General features: G+C 40.6%; 1 protein-coding gene across 5 annotated transcripts in view; it reads left to right on the top strand.

Annotated features, from left to right (window-relative positions):
* Window positions 1–15,078: 15,078 nt before the first annotated feature.
* The window catches only part of nell2 (neural EGFL like 2), a 185,518-nt gene continuing 178,182 nt past the window's right edge, over window positions 15,079–22,414 (top strand). Inside the window, exons 1-2 of one of the 5 annotated variants that reach the window (XM_062982513.1) lie at window positions 15,079–15,480; window positions 15,987–16,115. In XM_062982513.1, the coding sequence (XP_062838583.1) occupies window positions 15,432–15,480; window positions 15,987–16,115 (178 nt within the window). In that variant the 5' untranslated portion in view covers window positions 15,079–15,431. The remainder of the gene's footprint in view (window positions 15,481–15,986; window positions 16,116–22,414) is intronic. The other 4 variants (XM_062982514.1, XM_062982512.1, XM_008111097.3 and 1 more) reach the window with 4 other exon arrangements.

The raw sequence follows: 22,414 nt of genomic DNA, 5'->3' as shown, positions 1-22,414 counted from the left end.
ACACTCTGAACCCTGTCATGCCCTTGTTAGAAGAATCCTCCTTCAAAAATGGGTCATTGCCTCTTTGGACAGAGAACACAGAAGAACATAACTCTCCAGCCGACCATGGGCTTATTCATTCATTTCATCATCCACCATTCCACCACAAATGGGATTCACTGTGACTCATAGCAGACTTCAGCAAGGGAAGGTAAAAAAAGATTTTGCAGTGGCACATTTAAAAGCAAATTGAGTTATAATAACCACTTTGAGTTTTAGTTATAGGGGAAAGGCGGTATATAAATAAAGTTGGTGGTGATGATGATAATTATAATTCAATGTTCTCTGAGTTTAGTAAGCTTAGGTCCCATCTACACTGCTATATAGTGCAGCTTGAAACTGCATTATATGATCAGTGTAGACTTATATAATGCAGTTCAATGCAGTTAACCTGCTTTTATATAGCATCATAGATGGGGGTTTAATTTCCTTTCCATAGCCTGGGAGCAACTACTAAGAAGGCCCCGGGGCTGGAAAGTGTATAGTACCCTCTAACGAAGGTGAGAAATTATGCCTCTGAGTCAAATATGCCTTACATTCTAAGAGACTGTTCTCAACTGAAACAAGAGCAAGTTTGGTGGCCTCTCAGAAATGTATACTGCAGTGCAAGGAAACACTGCTCAAGAGAAAAGTCTCCCTGCAGAACAAAGATTTCCTCCACACCAGGGGTCTCCACATTAAGACCCATGGTCTTCGAGGTCATTTAGCCATTCCTTGCCCTAAACTTTAGACTTAGGGTCACCCAAAGTCTGAAATGACTTGAAGGCACACAACAAAACAATCCCTATTAACTTGACTAGTTCATCAGCCAAAAGCAGGCCCACACTTCCTGTTGAAATACATTTGTGTTTATGTTGGTTAAAATTGTTCTTCATTTTAAATATTGTATTGTTTTTTCATGTTTTTTGCACTCCAAATAAGATATGTGCAGTGTGCATAGGAATTCATTCTTCTTCTTTTTTCTTCCCAAACTATAGTCCAGCCCCACAACAATCCTGGGGGACCGTGAACCAGCCCTCTGCTTAAAATGTTTGAGGACCCCTTTTCTACACAGTCAAATTAATGCAATTTAACACCACTTTATCTTCCATGGCTCAATGATATATTGATGATAAAATAATGATATATTGTCTGCCCCTGACAATAGCATCATGTGAGCTGTAGTTTTGCAAGGTCTTTAGTCTTCTCTGCCTAAGAGTGCTAGTGCCTCACCAAACTACAGAATTCTAAAGGAATTCTATAGCTTTGAGCCATGAGAGTTAGCAGTAATTTGATAGTGTAGATGTATCCAAAGAATCATGAGGGGATTCTGTCAAAGTGTCTGCAGTTGAGGCATGAATGCAGTTTTCGGAACTCAGGCTTATAAGCGTGAGTGAGTTCAACATTGCAACCAACTGTGAGTTGCAATATTTTCAATGAAACCCAAGGGTTTTTAGGATGAGGAACTAGAGAAGCTAAGAATTCTGAGCACCCATCCCTTAACTGCAAATCTTAGGATTCTAGAGGATAATAGTATAGTGTGAAAGGAACTCTTAAAATGGTAAAGGTTTTTCTCTGACATGAAGTCTAGTCGTGTTTGACTCTGGGGGTTGGTGCTCATATCAATTTCTAAGCTGAAGGGCCGGCATTGGCCATAGACACCACCAAGGTCATGTGGCCGGCATGTCTACATGGAGTGCCATTACCTTCCCACCGGAGCGGTACCTATTGATCTACTCACATTTGCATGTTTTCGAACTACTAGGTTGGCAGAAGCTGGGGCTAACAGTGGGAGCTCACCCACTTGCCTGATTCAAACTGCCGACCTTTCAGTCAGCAAGTTCAGCAGCTCAGTGGTTTAACCTGCTGTGCCATCAGGGGCATACATTGCTGTAACTGAAAGTTACACCAGCATCAGGATATCAACCCTTTCGTGCTTGACCTTGGACTGATTTTGGAGTTAATTTATTTGGAATATCTACTTTTTAGATTAAATCCTACAAAGTTGATTGGGACTAATTTCCTAATCAACACAATTAGAATTACAGAATACTATTTTTTTAAGAAAATCAAATATTATTTTGGACATAATCTAGGCATCATCTAGGCAGTAAGTGTTTTCAAAAAGGTATGGTGCAAATTGGGGGTCAATCAAAGAAGACTCTGGGTCATGGGAGATGGTAGCAGAGAAGCAGAGTTGATTTGGTTTTAAGTATGTTAGATACCATGGGAGCACAAAAAATGAGACAGACCCATAAAAGTCTGAAGAGGGATTTAAGTCAGCAGGACTTGCTTCCAAGTATTCATGTTTAGAGCCACTGATAAATCTTTCAGGGCACATCTAGAGAAAGACATCCATCCCTATGTTGTATTTCTTTTTTAGATGTTGACACAAGGAACAAGTAAAAATAGGCTTAGTGGCTTCACTTTAGTTCCACTTATCTTCATTGAGAAAAGACTACATAATTTCTGCATTTGATAGTAGTCTGCCAGGTGGAATCTAGACTGCAGAAAAGGCTGAAGTAACTCAAAATCTTCAAATTTCCAGGGTTCATTGAAACTGGGTGATTCCTCAATTTGACCATTAAAGACCTTCACCATCAAATGGATACAAAAGCTGTTGGTCTGTAACAATGGAATGGGTCTTTGGTTTAGCTATTGCATTTTACATACTTCCAAACAAAGTCGCATTGAAAGAGTAGAGATATACTTCGCAAGATCTATGCAAAACTCTAAAAACAGATTAATAGCATTAGTGTCTTGTTTTCTTTTGTAAGTAGGTCAGTGATTTGTATTACTTAAAGTTACTTGCAGTATCCAGATTCTGGGTAAGCAATACATCTCTAAAACTACAGCAAATAAAATATTCATGGTTTCCTTTAAAAATAGATAGGCTGGAGTTAAGATGCAGAAAGGCAGCCTGTTTTTGTCTAATGCAACGGATGTCATCATCTGTTTGCTTTATGAGTACATTTCAGTTTGATATTAAGAAATCCAGTGACCTTGCAGGGTTACCATTTGCTATCCATATTCTGGGAGAACATGCAATTAAAAAAAAAAAAACAGAACTAACCTCCACATTTGGAAGCAACTTGTTTTACATTACAATGTATCTTGATACACTTCCCATTAAGAAAACATATTTATTTATTTATCACTTATTGATTGCTTCAACCCTCACCTCTTTCCTAAGTACATCAGAGCAAGGCACATGAGTCTCACCTCATTTTCTTTTTATGACAAGTGTTAGGCAAGAGAGAAGTGACTGGCTTCACATTATTCACAGAATTTAATGGTGAAATAGGGATTTGATATTGGGTTTTCCAAGTCATAATCTAAAACTCTGTCCAACACTATACCAGCCCTCCGAGTATGGCTATACCAGCCATACTCGGAGGCCCTTGCTCTCCGAGTATGATAGCCTTCCAAGTGCAGTGCCTTGGCGGTAAATAAGGTGACTATAGAGCCCTATTTTTGACTCGCATATTCTTCCACAGTGGCGAAAGGCAGTCCTGGACAGGGTTGGCTTGACACGCCTTTCTCTTGGCACATTTCTCCCTTTCTCGCAGTGACAACATGGCCAGTCCAGCAAAGGTGATGGCGTAGGAGCATTGCTTCAGTGTTAGTGGTCTTTTGTTCTTCCAGTACACTGACATTTGTCCACCTGTCTTCCCAAGAGATTTGCAGGATTTTTCAGAGGCAATACTAATGGAATCATTCCAGGAGTTGAGTGTGACGTCTGTAAAGAGTCCATGTTTCGCAAGTGTATAGCAGGGTTGGGAGGACAATAGCTTTATAAACAAGCACCTTTGTGTCTACAATTAATCATACTGATCACAACCACATTTCATGAAAATGTCCCACTGATTTCATTGATTTTTGTATTTGATTAGTTCCCATGCAGTTATACAACAACAATAAAACTTTATTTATATACCACTCTTTCTCTGATAAGGACTCTGAGTTTATATACTCAAGTTTATATCAAAAGACCTAATCTAATTACATGTGCCCTAGTCTCATTTGTGATGGGTTAATAAAGTTACTTTCAAACTGGATGGTTTTATGGCAACAGCAATTAATAGCACAGCTGATAATACTTTCCGAATACACACATAGTAGTTGCGTGTTTTCAGAAAATCTTGAGAAACCCAAGAAATCCTGTATTTAAGGCAACTTCAATACCTGGTGAAGCAACAGGTTAAACCACTGAGCTGTTGAACTTTCTGACTGAAAGGTCAGTGGTTTAATCTGGGAAGCAGGGTGAGCTCTCGCTGTTAGCCCCAGCTTCTGCCAACCTAGCAGTTTGAAAACATGCAAGTGTGAGTAGATCAATAGATACTGCTCCGGTGGGAAAGTAACCGTGCTCCATGCAATCATGCCAGCCACATGACCTTGGAGGTGTCTACGGAAGACGCCAACTCTTCGACTTAGAAATGAAGATGAGCATTAACCCTCAGAGTCGGACACAACTAGACTTAATGTCAGAAAAAACCTTGACCTTTATCTCTTTTCAATATATTAGAAAATATATATTAAAGAGAACAATCAATTTTTTTTAAAAAAACATTATTAGTTAAGAGATCCCAATAATCTATTTAAAGAAACTAGTCTGTGGGCTGAATGCTGGACAAGGATTTATTTTGTGTCTCCAAGAGTTCCTCCCATTCTTTGAACCCAAAATGTTTTAGGCCTCAAATCACCCCAAGCATGACAAAATATATATGATTCTACCTTCATGCAAAGCCTCCTATTGGCATTAATGTTTCTTTTGATCAGCTGCCCTAGCATAGCATCATTATATGTGTTGTGACAAGGAAGGAGACAGGCTGACAGATTACCTGTATTCTTGCCCTTTATTCAAAAGAGGAGAGAAATAAGTGTGTGTGTGTGTGTGTGTGTGTGTGTGTGTGTGTGTGTTTCTAGAGCTCATTGATCTACATAAGACAGCTGGGCTTGTTCTGCCCTTCTTGTCAATTTCCCTTTTTTGCCTCTGTTGATCAGAGAAGCTGCTGTTATCTGTTGATGTATATCAACAGCCTGCTTTGATTGCTGTTGTCGGTTTCACCTATCTGCACCCAGATCAATATGACAGTACATGGAAGTGTCTGCAGATACATAAATAGCCGGTTGTAATAGCTTACTCACAGAGATAATAATTTGGAGGAATTCCTCTTCCACACAAACCTGACCAAATAGTAAGAGGTGTGGAATCCTGTGGGTGAAAAAGACAGGTAGATAAAAGCAAGAGGGCACACATGCTTGACTTTCCCCTTTCTCCTGTTTGACCATAAACAAGATTGCATACTACTGCCATTCCCTCTGAATATGGACTTTGTGTTTTGGTGCAAAACATTTTCATTCAGGGGCCACTTCTACACTGGCATATAAAACCCAGATTATCTGCTTTGAACTAGATTATATGGCAATATAATCCAGTTGAAATAATATAATCTGGATTATTTGATGTGATAATCTGGATTATATGGCAGTGTAGATCCTGCCTGGGACTCTATTTGAGCAGTGATTTCAGTTCATCACCACTCCAACTACATGTTCATACAGGTACCTCAAACAAAACATTATATTAGCTCTTAAAAACACAAAACATAGTATAAAATAATTTCACTGTTCCTTGACAGAACACTTCTACTCTGTCCTTATATCCCAGGATCTGATCCCAGATTATCTTATTATCCCAGATAATATGGCATTGGAGACTCATATAATCCAGTTCAAAGCAGTTAACCTGGGATCAGATCCTGGGATATAGGGTAGTGTAGAAGGGGCCCCATACTCCTTAAAACTGGCAGGTGTGTGAAGTCTGAATCAGAACCAAGGAGAGATTTCAGTATTTCTCCAGTACAGACCCCTCCTGTAGCTGTTTGATCTGGAAAGAAAACTGGTACAGTAGAGTCTCACTTATCCAACATAAACGGGCCGGCAGAATGTTGGATAAGCGAATATGTTGGATAATAAGGAGGCATTAAGGAAAAACCTATTAAACATCAAATTAGGTTATGATTTTACAAATTAAGCACCAAAACATCATATTAGACAACAAATTTGGCAGAAAAAGTAGTTCAATACGCAGTATTGCTATTTAGTAATTACTGTATTTACAAATTTAGCACCAAAATATCACGATATATTGGAAACATTGACTACAAAAATGTGTTGGATAATCCAGAATGTTGGATAAGCGAGTGTTGGTTAAGTGAGACTCTACTGTATTATTGTTACTGTTATTATTCTTGTTTCCATAAGTAAAGATAAAGGTCTGCCCTTCACATTAAATCTAGTCAAGTCTGATTCTGCGTGGTGGTGCTCATCTCCATTTCTAAGCCAAAGAGTTGGCGTTACCCATAAATGCCTCCTAGGTCATGTAGACGCTATGACTGCATGGAGCACTGCTATCTTCCCACCAAAGTGGTATCTATTGATCTACTCACATTTGATATTTTCAAACTGCTAGGTTGGCAGAAGCTGGGGCTAAGACAGGGAGCTCACCTTGTCCTGCGGATTTGAACTGCCGACTTTCTGGTCTGCAAGTTCTGTAGCTTAGCGGTTTAACCCACTTCACCACCATGGCCCCATTTACATAATGTTGAATTTGCACAAAGGGCATAGTACGCATAATAGAAATAGTCTTGTTTCCATGTGTTCTATGACAGAGTTTTAGCACAGTAATCAAAGTGACCCTGCCCTCACTAAGGCTCCTTCTACATTGCCATAAAAATCCAGATTATCTGTTTTGAACTGGATTATATGGCAGTGTAGACTCATATAATCTAGTTCAATGAAGAGAATGTAGATAATGTGTTTTGACAATCTGGATTACATGGCAGTGTAGAAGGGGTCCCCCACACTGTCCTCCTTTTGTAGGGAACTGAAAACCTGGATGTTCCAGCAAGCTTTCAAGTAGGATTAGTCACTAAACCCAGTTCCTAGGTCACCAGATAGTGCTCTGTCTGCACTTCATCCACTTCCCTGGCCCTGTGATACGCTGCTTGCACTACCCATCTCCCAGTCCTTTTATAGTTGATTAGATCCATTTTAGTACTCCTGGCCATTGGATTCCTGAACCTCGTCTGATGGAGCTCTGATGTATTCAGTTTTATATTTTATTTTAGTGTGTTTTATCAGGGTTTTTGTATTACGTATATGTTTTTATTTTATTTTATTTCTTATTTTTATTTTATTAGTGTTTATTTTAATTGTCGTCATTTTATTATGTAAAGTTACAGTTTGGTTGTTTATATTGTCTAATGTGCCTGTCCTGTCTTAAACTATTTGCATGGTTTTCTTTTGGCATTGAATGGTTGCCATATTGTTGGAAATTGCCCTGAGCCCCTTCGAGAAGATAGGGCAGTCTATAAATAAAGTTTATTTATTTAAAATAAATAAATAAAGCACAACCTCCAAGGCACTGAAGCTGGACTTCAAAACACAACATACCTCTTTTCTGTGTGTCCTGTTCTGTTCTGTCTGTCCAAAATTGCATTGAATGTTTGTTGTGTATGTGTACTGTGAGCTGCCCTGAATCTCCTTGGGGAGACAGGGCAGAATATAAATAAAGTGTTATTATTATTATTATTATTATTATTATTATTATTATTATTATTATTTGTGTGGAAGGCACCAGATCCTGTTTGATATTGGATGTTAAGCAGTGCCAGACATAGTCAGTATTTGGACGGTAGGCTACCAATGAACACCAGATGCTTCAGGCTGTACTTCAGAGGAAGGAACAGGGAAAATCTACTATTGAGCATTTCTTGGTGAAAAGAATCCTATGAAATTCATGGGGTCAACATACCTTGACAAGTGACTTGTACGCACATACACTTTTATTTGTTCAGGGTATAATAAGGATCAGTTTTCTCCTACAGCTCATTTGCATGTACCGTGAGCTCTAAATGTAAAGAATTAGAATGCCTTTGAGAATCAGTAGAATGCTTTTGTCTCCAAACAGCATGCACACACAGAGGATTACAGACACAGTTTAAAAATAGATCTTACCAGGGAGTCTTAGAAAAAGTGTTTTTTCCCTATCTTGAAGGGGTGCCGTTCCATTAAAGGACTCTGCCAAAACCTTACCCAGATCAAAGGCAGTTCCTTGCCCCGTGTTTCCATCCTCAGAGTGAGTCAGCTTTTTCACTCACTGTTCTACAGCTGGCATGGGATGTCTCTCCTGAAGATTTCCCATGCCAGGAAAATCAGCTATTTCCCCCTCCTTAGGCGATGGGCTATCTCTGGTTTCCTCCACTGTCTTTTCCACTTCAACCGTGCCTCCCCACTCACTCGCACGGACACTGCAATTCATCCGTCTGGAGAGGGATGTTGAAAGAGGGCATGTCTCATTCAATGTGTGCCTTACAGCTGCTTGAATCCAAGAAGATTTCTGGGATGCAATGGATCAATGGATGAATTCTGCAGCAATAATTTATCATAATATATTGTTGAAGTGCAAGTTCTTATCACGACAGGACCCACTACCATTGCCCCCAGCAGGAGGGATTCAGAACACAAGCAGCAAGTTTGATTCACATTCACAACTAATTTTGGCATCAAAAACAAGCTAAAGGTCTTCACTGGCCATCCTAGAGGAACCCACCTCCAAATACTCAGCTTCACAGCAAGGATCTGCTACCGGGAAACCTCCTTCCCTACTATGAGGACTGAAGGTTCATCTACATTAAGCATGGGAAAAATTCAGCCCTTTGGACTGAATTTACCAGCTGTTAGGAAGTGTAGGAGAAGAAGTCTAAAACACTGGGGGGCTGAAGTTTGCCCATGCCTGATCTACACTGTAGAATTAATACAGCTGGATACCACTTTAACTGTCATGGCTTAATGCTAGTGAGCCCTGGGAATTGTAGTTAGGTAAGGAAATTCTTTGGCAGAAAAAAGCTAAAACTAAAGACCCTTCTACACTATCATATAAAATCCAGATTATCTGCTTTGATAATTAGGATCATGGCAATGTAGAAGAGACATAAGATTCCCATGATTCCATAGTACTAAGCTATGGCAGTTAAAGTGATGTCAAACTGCATTCATTCTACAACGTAAATGGACTCTGAAGCTGAACTCAGGTAACACTGAAGCAGTTATTTCTTTCTGTGTGCACATGCAGATATGGTTGTGTTGTGTAGGATTGTCTGTTGATCTGGATCTAGTATAATCCTGAGGATGTTCAAGTCACACACAGGAGCAATCCACATCCACACTCTTGTATATAGCACTAGCTATGCCCAGCCACGCGTTGCTGTGGCGTTGTCTGGTGGTGTTGGTGAGAACTTGTTGAGGTAGTGGTGGTATTGAATGTCTGTTGTATGGTTGTCTTTATCTTTAGTATGCATTTGGTTGTTTGTGTACTGTGAAAGTGGTGAGGGTAGAAGGGGTCTATGTCCCTGTGTAGTATTGTATACTATTTATACGTTGTCCATGTGTTGGGAATGTTTGGATTGTGTCCTGCTGCATAGTAGAAAGGGTTGGGCTGGATGGCCCTTAGGGGTCTCTCCAAACTCTTGTGCCTGTCCCCTGGGCTGAGTGCGTTGCTAGGAGACCAACTGGGCAGAGCTTAGCCCTCTAACTGGCAGCAATTGGATAAAAACAATTATTCCTCTCCCTCTAATTAGGACTTTATTTTTCTTTTCTTTTTGTTGTATCAACCTAGAGCTGTGGATGATGGGTTGTGTTGTCAAATTTCAAGGTTGGGGGGCCTGTAGTTTTGTTGTTTTGTCCGCTGCCCTGATGCCATCACTCTTTTATATATATAGATAGATTAAAGCATATTGCTGAAAAAGTCATGGGCATGCAACCCTCAGTTATGACTATGCCTCCATTATGACCACTTGACTTCCAAGGATTGGTTAAGTCTTTTGTTGGTACCTCTTCATCTTGAATTATTTTGAATTTACTCTGAGTATTAGTCAAAAATGTACAAGAGCTACCCAAAAGGATGAACCTCTTTGGGGAATAGGGTTCAGCACCTTGGACAGATACTTTCAAACCCAGGCTATACAGATTCACATCCCACTGTCATAGAAGCCATCAACCATCATTGACATGGTGGATTCTTTCATTATTCACAAACAAATATTTCAACCAATGTCATATACTATACATGTGGAATTAAGGAACACTCATTAGTGCCTTCAATCATAAGCAGATGAATGGAGTAAATTGAACCTTATTGAAAAACGGGGATTGAGATAACTGAAGGGGGCAGCATAGATTTGTCCTTCATACATTAAATCACCTCTAGATATTGCAGCAATAAAGTGGCTGAATATTTGTGCATTTATGAGTTTGTTTTCTCTCCTGTCTGTCAATTCAGAAGAAGCCAGGGACAATATCGCTGTACAATAGTGTGAAACATTGTTGTGACAAGAGAAAACCTATGCTATGAAACCCCAGGCGAATGGGAAAAAATGCAAGAGCTGTTGACCCTCAATTCAGCAAGCAGAAGTTTAGGTTGAGCCTGTATCTACAGACAGAACCATCCACAGCTTGAAAATATTTCTGTCTGTATATAGGTGTATGTGTGTGTGTACACACACACAAACACACACATATACATGTTATATAAAATGGCAAACCAAAGCTTTTTTGATATCTATCTATAATAAACACTTGGCTAACTGGCAGCCATGAAGAGTGGCAGATGCCAGTTAAATGTAGCTTCCGGTTGCTTAAAAATAAGACTAACTAATACTATAGCCCATACTAGACCATACCCTAAACTCAGTACTGATTTAGGCCCCTTCTACACTGCCATATAATCTGGATTATCAAATCAGATAATCCACATTATGTGCTTTGAACAGGATTATATGAGTCTACACTGCTATATAATCCTGCAAATAATCTAGATTTTATATGGCGGTGTAGAAGGGGCCTTCATTAATTAATATTAAAATAGAATCATTAAAATTAAAAAAGACAGGGCATAAGGGTGGTCAAAGGGTTTACACACCCCTTCCTACATCCTTTTAATACCCTCACCTATTTCATTTTTTTTTCTTTTTCCCTTTTTCTGTTGTTTTATCATATTTCATTGGAAAACCTTAATAAAATATTTAAAAAATCATTAAAAGCAAATTAAGACAAAGGCAATTTCATGTAACAGTTTTAGTGTACTATAAAACCTGATTTTACTTTCATTTTTTGAAGTGTTGATGTTATTCCAATAATTTTTCTGCCAGTTGCTTGAGAGTCCTATTTGCTTGTGTTCTGGTTAACTGAGAGTCTACTGCATGTGTGTGTATGTTTAAAAAAGCCAAGCTGGAGTTTGCCATATCCTTTTATGGTTTTAACCTGAATTGTTTTTTTTTTTAATATTAATGAGGTTTAATACTGTTTTAATATTTGTATATTTGTATACTTGAAGTTGTATTGAAGTTGGAATGCAGGATATAAATAAGCATAATAATAATAATAATAATAATAATAATAATAATAATAATAATAATCTGAAACCTTTGCAAGAAGTATGGCCTACCTGGCGGTAAAACCTGGTAAGAGCTCAAACTGGAAAAGACCATGGAAAATGAAGAAGCAAAAATACTCTGGGATTTTAGGTTCCAAACAGATAATCACCTGCCACATAACCCATCCGATATAATGGTTGTGGAAAAGAAACATGTTTTTATTATAGACATTGCAGTACCAGGAGACAGTAGGGAACAGGACAAAGAGCTGGAAAAGATCACGAAATACAGAAACGTACAAATTGAAATTGGACGATTAAGCCAAAAGAGAACAACAGTGGTACCATAGTGGTTGGTGTGTTTGAAGGCATTCCAAGAAACCCTGAAAAGCACTGGAAAAACCTTAGTTTGGATAGAACATCAATCCACATGCTGCAGAGGGCAGCACTTCTTGGAACTGCACACATTCTGAGAAAAGACGTCTAATATCCTAGGCCCTTGGAAAGAACCGGATATTCAGAGATGAACCCGAGACACTCGGACCTAATATGCATCTGTGTTGTTGTTTATTCGTTCAGTCGCTTCTGACTCATGGACCAGCCCACATCAGAGCTCCCTGTTGGCTGTTGCCATGCCCAGCTCCTTCAAGGTCAAGCCAGTCACTTCAAGGATACCATCCATCCATCTTGCCCTTGTTCGACCCCTCTTCCTTTTTCCTTCATTTTCCCCAGCATCACTGTCTTCTCCAAGCTTTCCTGTCTTTTCATTATGTGGCCCCTGGTGGTGCAATGGGTTAAACTTTTGTACTGGCAGGACAGCTGACTGACAGGTTGGCGGTTCAAATCCAGGGAGAGTGGGTGAGCTCCCTCTGTCAGCTCCAGCTCCCCATGTGGGGACATGAGAGAAGCCTCCCACAAGGATGGTAAGTTGCTCCTGACATGAAAAAAATTATGTTGCCAAAGTACTTCATCTTTGCCTCTAATATCCTTCCCTCCAGTGAGCAGTTGGGCATTATTTCCTGGAGGATGGACTGGTTGGATCTTCTTGTGGTCCAAGGCACTCTCAGAATTTTCCTACAACACCACAGTTCAAAAGCATCTATTTTCCTTCGCTCAGCCTTCTTTATGGTCCAGCTCTCACATCCATAGGTTACTATGGGGAATTCCATTGCTTTAACTATGTGGACCTTTGTTGCCAGTGTGATGTCACTGCTCTTCCCTATTTTATCGAGATTGGCCATTGCTCTCCTTCCAATAAGTCAACGTTTTCTGATTTCCTGGCTGAAGTCTGCGTCTGCAGTAATCTTTGCACCTAGAAATAAAACATCTCTGACTGTCTCCATGTTTTCTCCCTCTGTTTGCCAGTTATCAATCAGTCTGGTTGCCATAATCTTGTTTCTTTTTATGTTTAACTGTAACCCAGATTTTGCACTTTCTTCTTTCACGTTGGTTATAAGTCTTCTCAGCTCCTCCTCACTTTCAGCCATCAAAGTGATATCATCTGCATATCTAAGGTTGTTAATGTTTCTTCTAGCCTTAGATGTTTCTTCAACAATGTTTCTTCCAGCAATTTTAACTCCAACCTTGGATTCCTCAAGCACCACACATTGCATGATGTTTTCTGCAAACAAGTTGAATAGGCAGCGTTAAAAATACAGCCCTGCCATACTCCTTTCTCACTCTTGAACCAGTCTGTTCAGCTGTTTGGCAGTGGATCTCTCTGACCTGGAGTGTGGTGGAGGGTCCTTTTTTGGAGACCATTTGTTGGGGGTGCTTTGAATGTGATTTTCCTGCTTCTTGGCAGGAGGTTGGACTGGATGACCCGTGAGGTAGCTTCCAACTCTATGATTCTATGATTCTATGTTGTTCCGTGGTCTGTTCTTACTGGTGCTACTTGGTCGTTATGCAGATTCCTCAGGAGACAGACAAGGTGACTTGGTATCCCCATAGCACAAAGAACATGCCACAAATTATTATGATCCACCGTCATAGAATAGTCAATAAAACAGAAATAGATGTTTTTCTGAAACTCTACCTTACTCCATTAACCAGTGGATATTGGCAATTTGGTCTCTCATTCCTCTGCACATATGCATGTGTGCTGTGTTGTTATTTACAAATAGGTAAAGGTAAAGGTTTTCCCCTGGCAAAAAGTCTAGTCATGTCCGACTTGGGGGTTGGTGCTCATCTCCATTTCTAAGCTGAAGAACTGGCATTGTCCATAGATGCCTCCAAGGTCATGCGGCTGGCATGACTGTGTGGAGCACCATTACCTTCCTGCAGGAGCAGTAACTATTCATCTACTCACATTTGCATGTTTTCGAAATGCTAGGTTGGCAGAAGCTGGGGCTAACAGCGGATTCAAACTGCTGACCTTTCAGTCAGTAAGTTCAGCAGCTCAGCCATTATGCTACTAGGGGGCTCTATATTCATATGCATGTGTGCTGTGTTGCTAGTTTCAAATACATCTATAATAATAGTAATATTGTTATTTACAAATGCATCTATAATAATAGTAATAATAATAGTAATAATAATAATAATAATAATAATAATAATAATAATAATAATAATAATAATAATAATCTATGTCGAAAGCTTTCATGGCCGGGATCACAGGGTTGTGGTATGTTTTCCGGGCTGTATGGCCATGTTCCAGAAGTATTCTCTCCTGATGTTTCACCCACATCTATGGCAGGCATCCTCAGAGGTCTGAGGATGCCTGCCTTAGATGTGGGCGAAATGTTAGAAGAGAATACTTCTGGAACATGGCCATACAGCCCGGAAAATATACCACAACCCAATAATAACCTATTTTTATAGGGGACCCCATGGTATAAAAGGAACCCCGGTGGCGAAGTGTGTTAAAGCACTGAGCTACTGAACTTGCAGACCGAAAGGTCGCAGGTTCAAATCCCGGGAGCAGAGTGAGTGCCCGCTGTTAGCTCCATTTTCTGCCAACCTAGCAGTTTGAAAATATGCCAATGTGAGTAGATCAATAGGTACTGCTCCGGCGGGAAGGTAACGGCGCTCCATGCAGTCATGCCAGCCACATGACCTTGGAGGTGTCTACGGACAATGTTGGCTCTTCGGCTTACAAATTGAGATGAGAACCAACCCCCAGAGTCAGACATGACTGGACTTAACGTCAGGGGAAACCTTTACCTTTACCATAGTATAAAATGGGACTTGAGCATTCATGGGTGTCCTGGCAGATACCGAGTTGCCCCCAAGAAATGTAACCTAGACTTGGACAGGGCTGGAGCTCAGAGGGGGCCACACAGAAAGCGCTTGGCTGAGCTTGTCCCCATTCCCTTTTATAAGGGTGGGACCGCAGCCGTATGCCAGGCTTTGGAGACAGGTGGGGGTCTATAAGGAGCTGTGGGAAGAAAGACGCACACAAAGGGGCGAGGCTAAGGAGAGTTGGCTGCCTTGCCGGGAAGTTGCCTCAAGGAGCCCCAGCAGGGAGAGAGGAGGCGTCAAGAAGAAGCGGGGAGGTGTTGGCAGGCGCCTCCTCCTCCTCCTCCTCCTGGCCCAACCTGTCGCCTTCTCCCTTCTGCCTGCGAGGAGGAGTCTGCCTGGAGCGGCACCAGCAGCAGCTGCTCCTTCCTCCTGCGAACGGGAGGAACGGAGAAAGCAAGGCAGAAAGAAGAGGAAGGAAGGAAGGAAGAAAGACAGGCGCGCCTCGCCTCCTCTGGTCCCTCCCTTCGGAAAGAGAGAGACTCGCCCCTCCAGCCTCCCATTGTCTCCCTCCAACAGGTTTGGGGCTGACTTCGAGCCCTTCCCCGCCTTCCGAAGCCATTCCCGTCCCGTCCTTAAGGAATCCAGGAGGCTGGAGCGGAGGATGCGGCGGGATCCCGAGGACTCCTTCGCCGGGCGGATCTCGGCGGCGTCTTATTGAGAGGAAAGGAGCGGGGACTTCCAAGGGCTGCCTTTCCTCCTCCCAAGGACTGGCATGGACTGAGCCGGCCGAGCCATGGAGCTCTCCTTCAGCGCCCTGTGTTTGCTCGGCTGCCTCGGCTCAGGTGAGATGGACACGGTGCCTGCCTGGAAACCCATTGCCTTTGGGGTGATGCGTTTTTTGTCTTGGAGAGAACAAGAGGGGCTAAATATATCTGTTCCTTTTCTTTTCCTAAGCCCAAGAACTTTGCCAAGAGGGTCGCGTTGGAAACTAGGTCAGGGAAAGAGGAGCTGTACCTGGGGAATGAGTCAAGATCTTTGGAGGGAGGGTCTGGAGTGGAAGGGCCAGCAAGAGGATGGGAAGGTCCCTTTCTTTCTGACTGATCCCTTTCTTTCTGACTGAAAGTCCTTCCCCACAGTCATATAACTCAGAACATCAAGGCAGGGAATCCCACCATATCTGCTTTGAACTGGAATATATGGCACTATGGACTCAGCTAACCCAGTTCAAAGCAGATATTGTGGGATTTTCTGCCTTGATGTTTTGGGTTATATGACTATGTGGAAGGGCCCTCACTCTGTCATTTGGATTCCATTCTTTCTGACCCTCTTTCTCTGTTTGTGGGTCCAGTCTTGGGCTTCGGCGTGGACCCTTCCTTGCAGATTGACGTCCTGAGCGAGTTACCTTTGGGGGATCCCTTGACCGGAGCCCTCCAAGTCCAAGGGCTGCATAACGGGAGCAAAGCCTTCTTCTTCCAAGGTAAGACTCAAAGTGGTGGTCCGGCAGTGCTGGGGCTTTGAAGCCCAGGTTGGATGGCCCTCTGTTGGGAAGGCTTTGATGGTGTGCTCTTCCAACTCCAGGATTCTGTTCTCCATTCCTTTCCTCCTTCTTTTCCTCCTGGCTTTGTTGGTGGCACAGCGCCTGGCTCTCCCTCCCTAAGCTGTGTCAGACCAGTCCACCTTGAATTATTCCTGAACTTGCTGGCAAAATGGCTTTGGAGGGAACTTTTTCCATGCACCTTTGGTCCCTGATGCAAAAGGCAGCCCCTTGGTTTTCTGAAGCCTCCCTCATAGCTTTTCCTCCCCCCTTTCTATTTCCCTTTCCCTCCCCATTCACTTTCCTGACTCCTTTGATGGAAAGGCCCATAATTCATGTTCAGCAGGAAAGCAGGTGGCAGATGGTTCCTTTTGTTGGCCTCTGGGAGCCCTGAATAATAAGCAGGATTTGGTTTGAATTTTTGAAGGCTTTCATGGCTGGAATCACTGGGTTGCTGTGAGGTTTCCGGCTGTATGGCCAAGTTCCAGAAGCATTCTCTCATGACGTTTCACCCACATCTATGGCAGGCATTCTCAGAGGTTTGTTGGAAACTAAGTAAGTAAGGTTTATATATCTGTTGAAAGTACAGGGTGGGAGAAAGAACTCTTGTCTGTTGGAAGTGTCAATGTTGCAATTAATCACCATGATTAGCATTGAAAAGCCTTGCAGCTTCATAGCATGGTCGAAGGACAAGAGGGATCCTCTTACCTCTGCAGGAGTCTACTATATACCATGCAGCTGAGTTGCTCCTGACATGAAAAAAAACCCCAAAAACCATGCAGCTGTGGACTAGTCTACATAGGGACCACCAAAGGCAGCATTGCCCAAACACAAATCAAGGAACATGAAAGGCACTGCAGACTAACTCAACCAGAGAAGTCAGCCATAGCAGAGCACTTGATGAACCAAACTGGACACAGCATATTATTTGAGAACACAGAAATGCTGGACCACTCTAACAACCACCACATCAGACTACACAGAGAAGCCAATGAAATCCACAAGCACATGGACAATTTCAACAGAAAGGAGGAAACCATGAAAATGAGCAAACTCTGGCTTCCAGTATTAAAAAGTCAGGACAGTAAATAAAGAACAACACTCTGAAAACAAGGGGAATCCCAGATATGAAACAATCAGGGCCAGCTAACACCTCCCAACAAAGGATTCACCCAGGCAGGAATAAGCCAGGCTTTGAAACTATAAGGCTTTTCAATGCTAATCAAGTTGATTAATTGAAACATTCACACTTGCTTCCAATAGACAAGAGTTCTTTCTCCCATCCTGAAGCTTCCACAGATATATAAACCTCACTTGCCTAGTCTCCAACGGACATCAACAATTTCCGAGGATACCTGCCATAAATGTGGGTGAAACATCAGGAGAGAATGCTTCTGGAATGCATCCATACAGCCCAGAAAACTCACAGCAATCCAGTGATTCTGGCCATGAAAGCCTTCAACAACATATTCCACAGAAATATAAACCCCACTAGCCTAGTTTCCAACACCTCACAACATCTGAGGATGTTTGCCATATATGTGGGCAAAATGTCAGGAGAGAATACTTCTGGAACATGGCCATACAACCCGGAAAACACACAGCAACCTATTCGTGAACTTGCTGCCAAAATGGCCTTGGAGGGAACTTTTTCCATGCACCTTTGGTTCCCGGTGTAAAAGGCAGTTTTCTGAAGCCTCCCCCATTCCTTTTCCCTCTCAGTCTCCCTTTCTCTCCGCTTTCCCTCCCCATTCACTTTCCTGACCCTTCTTTTGATGGAGAGGCCCTTAATTAACGGTCAGCCGGGAAACTGGTGGCAGATGGTTTCTTTTGCTGGTCTCTGGGAGCCCTGAATAATAAGCAGGACTAGGTTTGTTTGGGAGGACACGCCAGACTAAGTGCTTGTTCCAGCTATTGCTCCGAGAAGGCAATTGAGTGTCAATCTGGCAAAATCTGTGTCCACAAATCATGTAGAAGTTGCATCAGGAAGATGTTTAAATAGCCCCTTCTTTAGTTATGATCCCACTTTTGTAAATAGAAAAAAGCATTATATCTTCTTGAGGTTCATTATTTTTTCCTCCATTCTTTGTTTTCCAAAAGTAAAATCTTTTTCACTATAAAGATCATGTTTGTTTCACTGGCCGCATGTCAAATGTATTAAATTACCGGTAAATCAGATTTCAAACAATAGTACAGTTCTAGTGACGTTTATTGTATTGTTTGTTTAAAAGTGATCTAAATGGTATAGGATGATAAGAGCAAGGACAAATAGGCTGAGAGATAGTCACAGCCTTCTCCCAGAGCTGTGACTATATTGAACTTCATGGCTTCACACTGATGTGGCATTAGAGGTTGTGCAATAGTGATTAGAATGTGGAAAGATGGGTGTTTCGTTGTGTATGTGTGTGTGTGTATATGGATAAGTGAATATCTTGGATAATAAGGAGGGATTAAGGAAAAGCCTATTACACATCAAATTAGGTTATGATTTTACAAATTAAGCACCAAAACATCATGTTATACAACAAATTTGACAGAAAAAGTAGTTCAATACACAGTAATGTTATGCTGTAATTACTGTATTTATGAATTTAGCACCAAAATATCACAATATATTGAAAACATTGACTACAAAAATGCATTGGATAATTCAGAACCTTGGATAAGCGAGTCTTGGATAAGTGAGACCCTACTCTCTCTCTCTCTCTCTCTCTCTGTGTGTGTGTATATATATAATGTGATTGGGGATGGCATTTAATTTCATTGTATGATGTAAAATGACAAGTTATTCTACTCTATGCTATTCTACTAGCATTTGCTAGAAGATAAATCCCCTTGTGTGTATGTATGTGTGTGTGTGTATATATATACACACACACACACACACACACACACACACACACTGTATTTATATGCCACTTTTCTCACCCCTGGGGACACAAAGCAGTTTCGAACATATTAATGGCAAAATTCAATGCCAAACATACATGTGAAAACCAAATCATAATATCAAACGACAGCATATAAGTTAAAATCACTGAAACCATTAGGCATAAAACATAAGCAACATTCAAACATTAGGACATAGCATTAAAGCATTGTAGGATAAACATTAAAATCACATGATCCAAAGACGTAACCCGAAGCCATTCCAAATGGTCACTTGCACATAATCCCTATTTATTTCTTGCACCACATTACTAACTTTTTCATGCTGAAAAGTTGTTATATATCTATGTTGACTTCTTACATTTGTGGTGTGTATAATGATTCAGTTGGTAAATTGGAAGTTCTGTTTTGCTTTTCCTACAGCTGATGGGATTGTCTGATTGGTTAAGTTTCAGTTATGATTGAAAAGTGTGTTTCTAGTGAAAGAAGCAAAGAGTATGGTCTTGTAAAGCAACTGTACTTTGAGGAAAAATAAAGATGGTGTTGGCTTTTAACTTCTGAACCATTCGGATAAAGTATCAAAAGCTTATAACATGGATAGTGAAGGGGTCTGTTGAATGGTGTCATTCTGTGGACCAGCCAGAGTGTGTCACTATGACCATTATCACGGAAGAGTCTAAGCTTTGAAAAGGAGAAATTGACACATGCTATTTTTAAACAGATAAAGTCTCATTACCATAGGGTGTAGACATCTACAAGAATGGCCACTTGACAGAATGAAATATCTGAAATTCCAATTTTAAACCTGGCCATATGAACAATTGTATCTACTCAGTTCCAGGTGAAGACCCTGGACCTTGAATGTTTTGACATCTTTTTTTCTTTTGTGTCCTATTTTACATTTTACATACTGCAAAAACATTTTTTTAGAAGAAAAGATATTCAATACAAATTTATAAATACAGTAGAGTCTCACTTATCCAAGTTTCTGGATTATCCAAGCCATTTTTGTAGTCAGTGTTTTCAATATATCGTGATATTTTGGTGCTAAATTCGTAAATACAGTAATTACAACATAACATTACTGCGCATTGAACTGCTTTTTCTGTCCAATTTGTTGTAAAACATGATGTTTTGTAAAATCATAACCTTATTTGATGTTTAATAGGCTTTTCCTTAATCCCTCCTTATTATCCAAGATATTCGCTTATCCAAGCTTCTGCTGGCCCGTTTAGCTTGGATAAGTGAGACTCTACTGTATGTTCTCACAGATGTCTATTCATTTTCCTTAACCTGGCTCCACATTTTATGAAATGATCCTTAATTTTGGAGAAAATGTCGAGTCGTTTGCCTTCATGCCTTCTGTTATGGCAATCTTATGTTCTAATATGTTTTTAAAACCAACAAGTGAGAATAAATAACATAATTATAGCGTTTTCTTGCCAGTGAGATCAATATGTGCAATGCTGCTTGGTTTTAAAATGCTGGCATGTAGAAATTTATAAGTGTACCATTGCAGATTCTTGGGACAGGGAAAGATATCTGTGCTTACTAAACATTAGACCATAAAAACCACATTGAAACAGGCTGTTAGACCCAGCTAATGTTCTAGAGATCTGCGTCGTGAGCCATTGTGTTGAGCATGGTGGAGAAAGCAATGCATCATGCAGAGAGATGTAATTACTTGTAACAGCATAAGTAGGTTTATACACTCTATTAAAATGTCTGATATTGGGAGATTGCCTGGATTTTTATTTCAAAGAAAGAGCAGTCCAATATAAATGGCAATGCAGGGGAGAGATGAACTTTGTCTAAGTAAGAAAGCCATCAAGTTTATGTTATTGTTCAAAGTGATAGATTATAGAAATTAAGTATAAGACAGGCTATAGATATTGAGAAAATAATAAAAACAGCAGCCTTCTATGATTCAGTTTTCTTATAAATCCCCTCCCTATATCCTTGGAGTTATACCACTCAAGAATCAATCAGGCTTGAATGCCTTTATATATATTTATGGCAGGCATAAGAATCATTTCAATCTTACATGTGCAGTTCCATTCCATGGTACAATTTTGCATATATAGGAACCATATGAGATATCAGATAGTTTTCCTTGTCTTATCAGCTCTGTTAAGAGAAAATATGCAGATTACACATCTTCTTCTTCTTTTTAAACCAGATACCTCCATCTATATTGTTGTGGTATTTGCATATAATCTTTTGCCATATGGGAAATTTTATGGAGAAATAGTTACTAACTTGATATGTGTGATGGAAGGTTCTCATGTGATACTGGTAGGTAAAGATAAAGTTTTCCCCCTGACATTAAGTTTAGTTGTGTTTGACTCTGGGGCTTGGTGGTCATCTCCATTTCTAAGCCAAAGAGCTGGCGTTGTCCATAGACACCTCCAAGGTCATGTGGCTGGCATGACTGCATGGAGCGCTGTTACCTTCCTGCCAGAGCAGTACCTATTGATCTACTCATATTTGCATGTTTTCGAACTGCTAGGTTGACAGAAGCTGGGGCTAACAGCAGGGGCTCACCCCGCTCCCTGAATTTGAACCGGTGACCTTTCAGTCAGCAACTCAGTGGATTAACTCACTGCACCACCAGGGGCTCCTGTGATACTGATAGATTACTATTTTTTAAATGAGATGGAAAAATTCATATTTGCATTTCTATAGATATTGACTATAGAAGTGAAGGCTGTATTCTGAGGAATTTCATGGGTAAGACACGTTGTATTGTGAATGATTCTTATTGAAGCCCCAAATATTAATATGATAATACTAGCTTGATGTGAGGCAAAGGGAAGGTTGATGCATTTGTTTGCAGTGTTGAGGTTCTCCTGGGAATTTATCCTATTTTTGAACCAAGTTATTGGAAGTATTAATAAAACATTAGACCCAAATGATATTAAAATATTGATGTAGGCATGAAATACGTGGTTTGAATTTTGGTGCAAACTATGTATTTATAAAGTACTGCCAGACTGAAATGGTTCAGTGAAAGTTTCCTTTAATTTTATGAATTTTGTAGTGAGGTTCTCTCCATTCTTTATTGTTTGAGAGCAGAACAACAAACAGGAATAGACACCTATGCTTATACCAGAATAGATGTTTAGCAATGATTGTTGCAGGATTATATGATGCATTAGTCAATTTCTTAGAAGTCAATCCAAGTAAAGTTAACTCGCAATCCATGCATTGGGGAATAATCCATTTTACCAGCTCTCTCAAATGGTTGGGCAAGCGTGGTTCTAGATGTTGCAACTATAACTCTCATAAACCTTTGCTGGTATGGACAATATAAGGAATGCCAGGTGGTCCAGTCTAGAAACATTTGAATGGGT

This window comes from Anolis carolinensis, chromosome 5 (genome assembly GCF_035594765.1).
Source record: "Anolis carolinensis isolate JA03-04 chromosome 5, rAnoCar3.1.pri, whole genome shotgun sequence".
NCBI lineage: Eukaryota > Metazoa > Chordata > Lepidosauria > Squamata > Dactyloidae > Anolis > Anolis carolinensis.
The sequence above is the reverse complement of the archived record's forward strand: the minus strand, read 5'-3'. Positions and strand labels throughout refer to the sequence as shown.